The sequence below is a fragment of the Eimeria mitis genome, genomic scaffold (genome assembly GCF_000499745.2).
Source record: "Eimeria mitis Houghton genomic scaffold, Emh_scaff900, whole genome shotgun sequence".
Taxonomy (NCBI): Eukaryota; Apicomplexa; class Conoidasida; order Eucoccidiorida; family Eimeriidae; genus Eimeria; species Eimeria mitis.
Genome location: NW_013576622.1, coordinates 11,768 through 12,358, shown reverse-complemented (window position 1 = coordinate 12,358; position 591 = coordinate 11,768). Strand labels below are relative to the sequence as shown.

The 591-nt window shown below is 59.9% G+C and overlaps 1 protein-coding gene across 1 annotated transcript in view; it reads left to right on the top strand.

The window, feature by feature from the left end:
* EMH_0024960 (uncharacterized protein) overlaps positions 1 to 591 on the top strand; it is a gene marked incomplete at both ends in the record, with an annotated part of 12,942 nt that overhangs the window by 1,489 nt on the left and 10,862 nt on the right. The window contains 2 exons of the mRNA XM_013502377.1: positions 3 to 295; positions 489 to 591. Coding sequence (XP_013357831.1) covers positions 3 to 295; positions 489 to 591 — 396 coding nt within the window. The remainder of the gene's footprint in view (positions 1 to 2; positions 296 to 488) is intronic.

The window sequence follows — 591 nt, the reverse complement described above, 5'->3', positions numbered from 1 at the left end:
TGCTGCTGCGGCAGCAAGCGGGAGCAGCAGCAGAAGCTGCAGGGGCAGCAAAGGGTATCAGTATAGAACCCATGCCTGCAGCAGCAGCAACAGCAGCAGCAGCAGCAGCAGCAGCAGCAGCAGCAGCAGCAGCAGCAGAAGATAGCTCGCCTACTGCACACTGCCTGACGGTGCTGCGCATGCTGCGGCGGCAGCAGGAGAGCAGCAGCTTTTTGTGTTGCTGCAGCAGCTGTGCTGCTGCTGTTTTTCTTTTATCTCTGCGTCTCCTTTCAGCAGCAGCAGCAGCAGGCAGTGTGTTGCTGCTGTGTAGAGAAGCAGAGCAGCTGCTGCTGCTGCTCTGGCGCTGCAGCAGCAGCAGAAACTCTATCCTGCTGCTGGGGGGCTCAGCTGCTGTTGCTGCACTAGGAGACGTCAGCAGAGTCCGTATAGTAAGGGGGGAGCTGTGGCCGCTGCTGCTGCAGCAGCCTGCTGCTGCTGCTGCTGTGCAGCTGCTTGCTGCTAGACGCACCAGCAGCAGCAGCAGCACCAGCAGCAGCAGCAGCAGCAGCAGCAGCAGCAGCAAGTATTGTGAAGAGATCTGCGCTCGATACA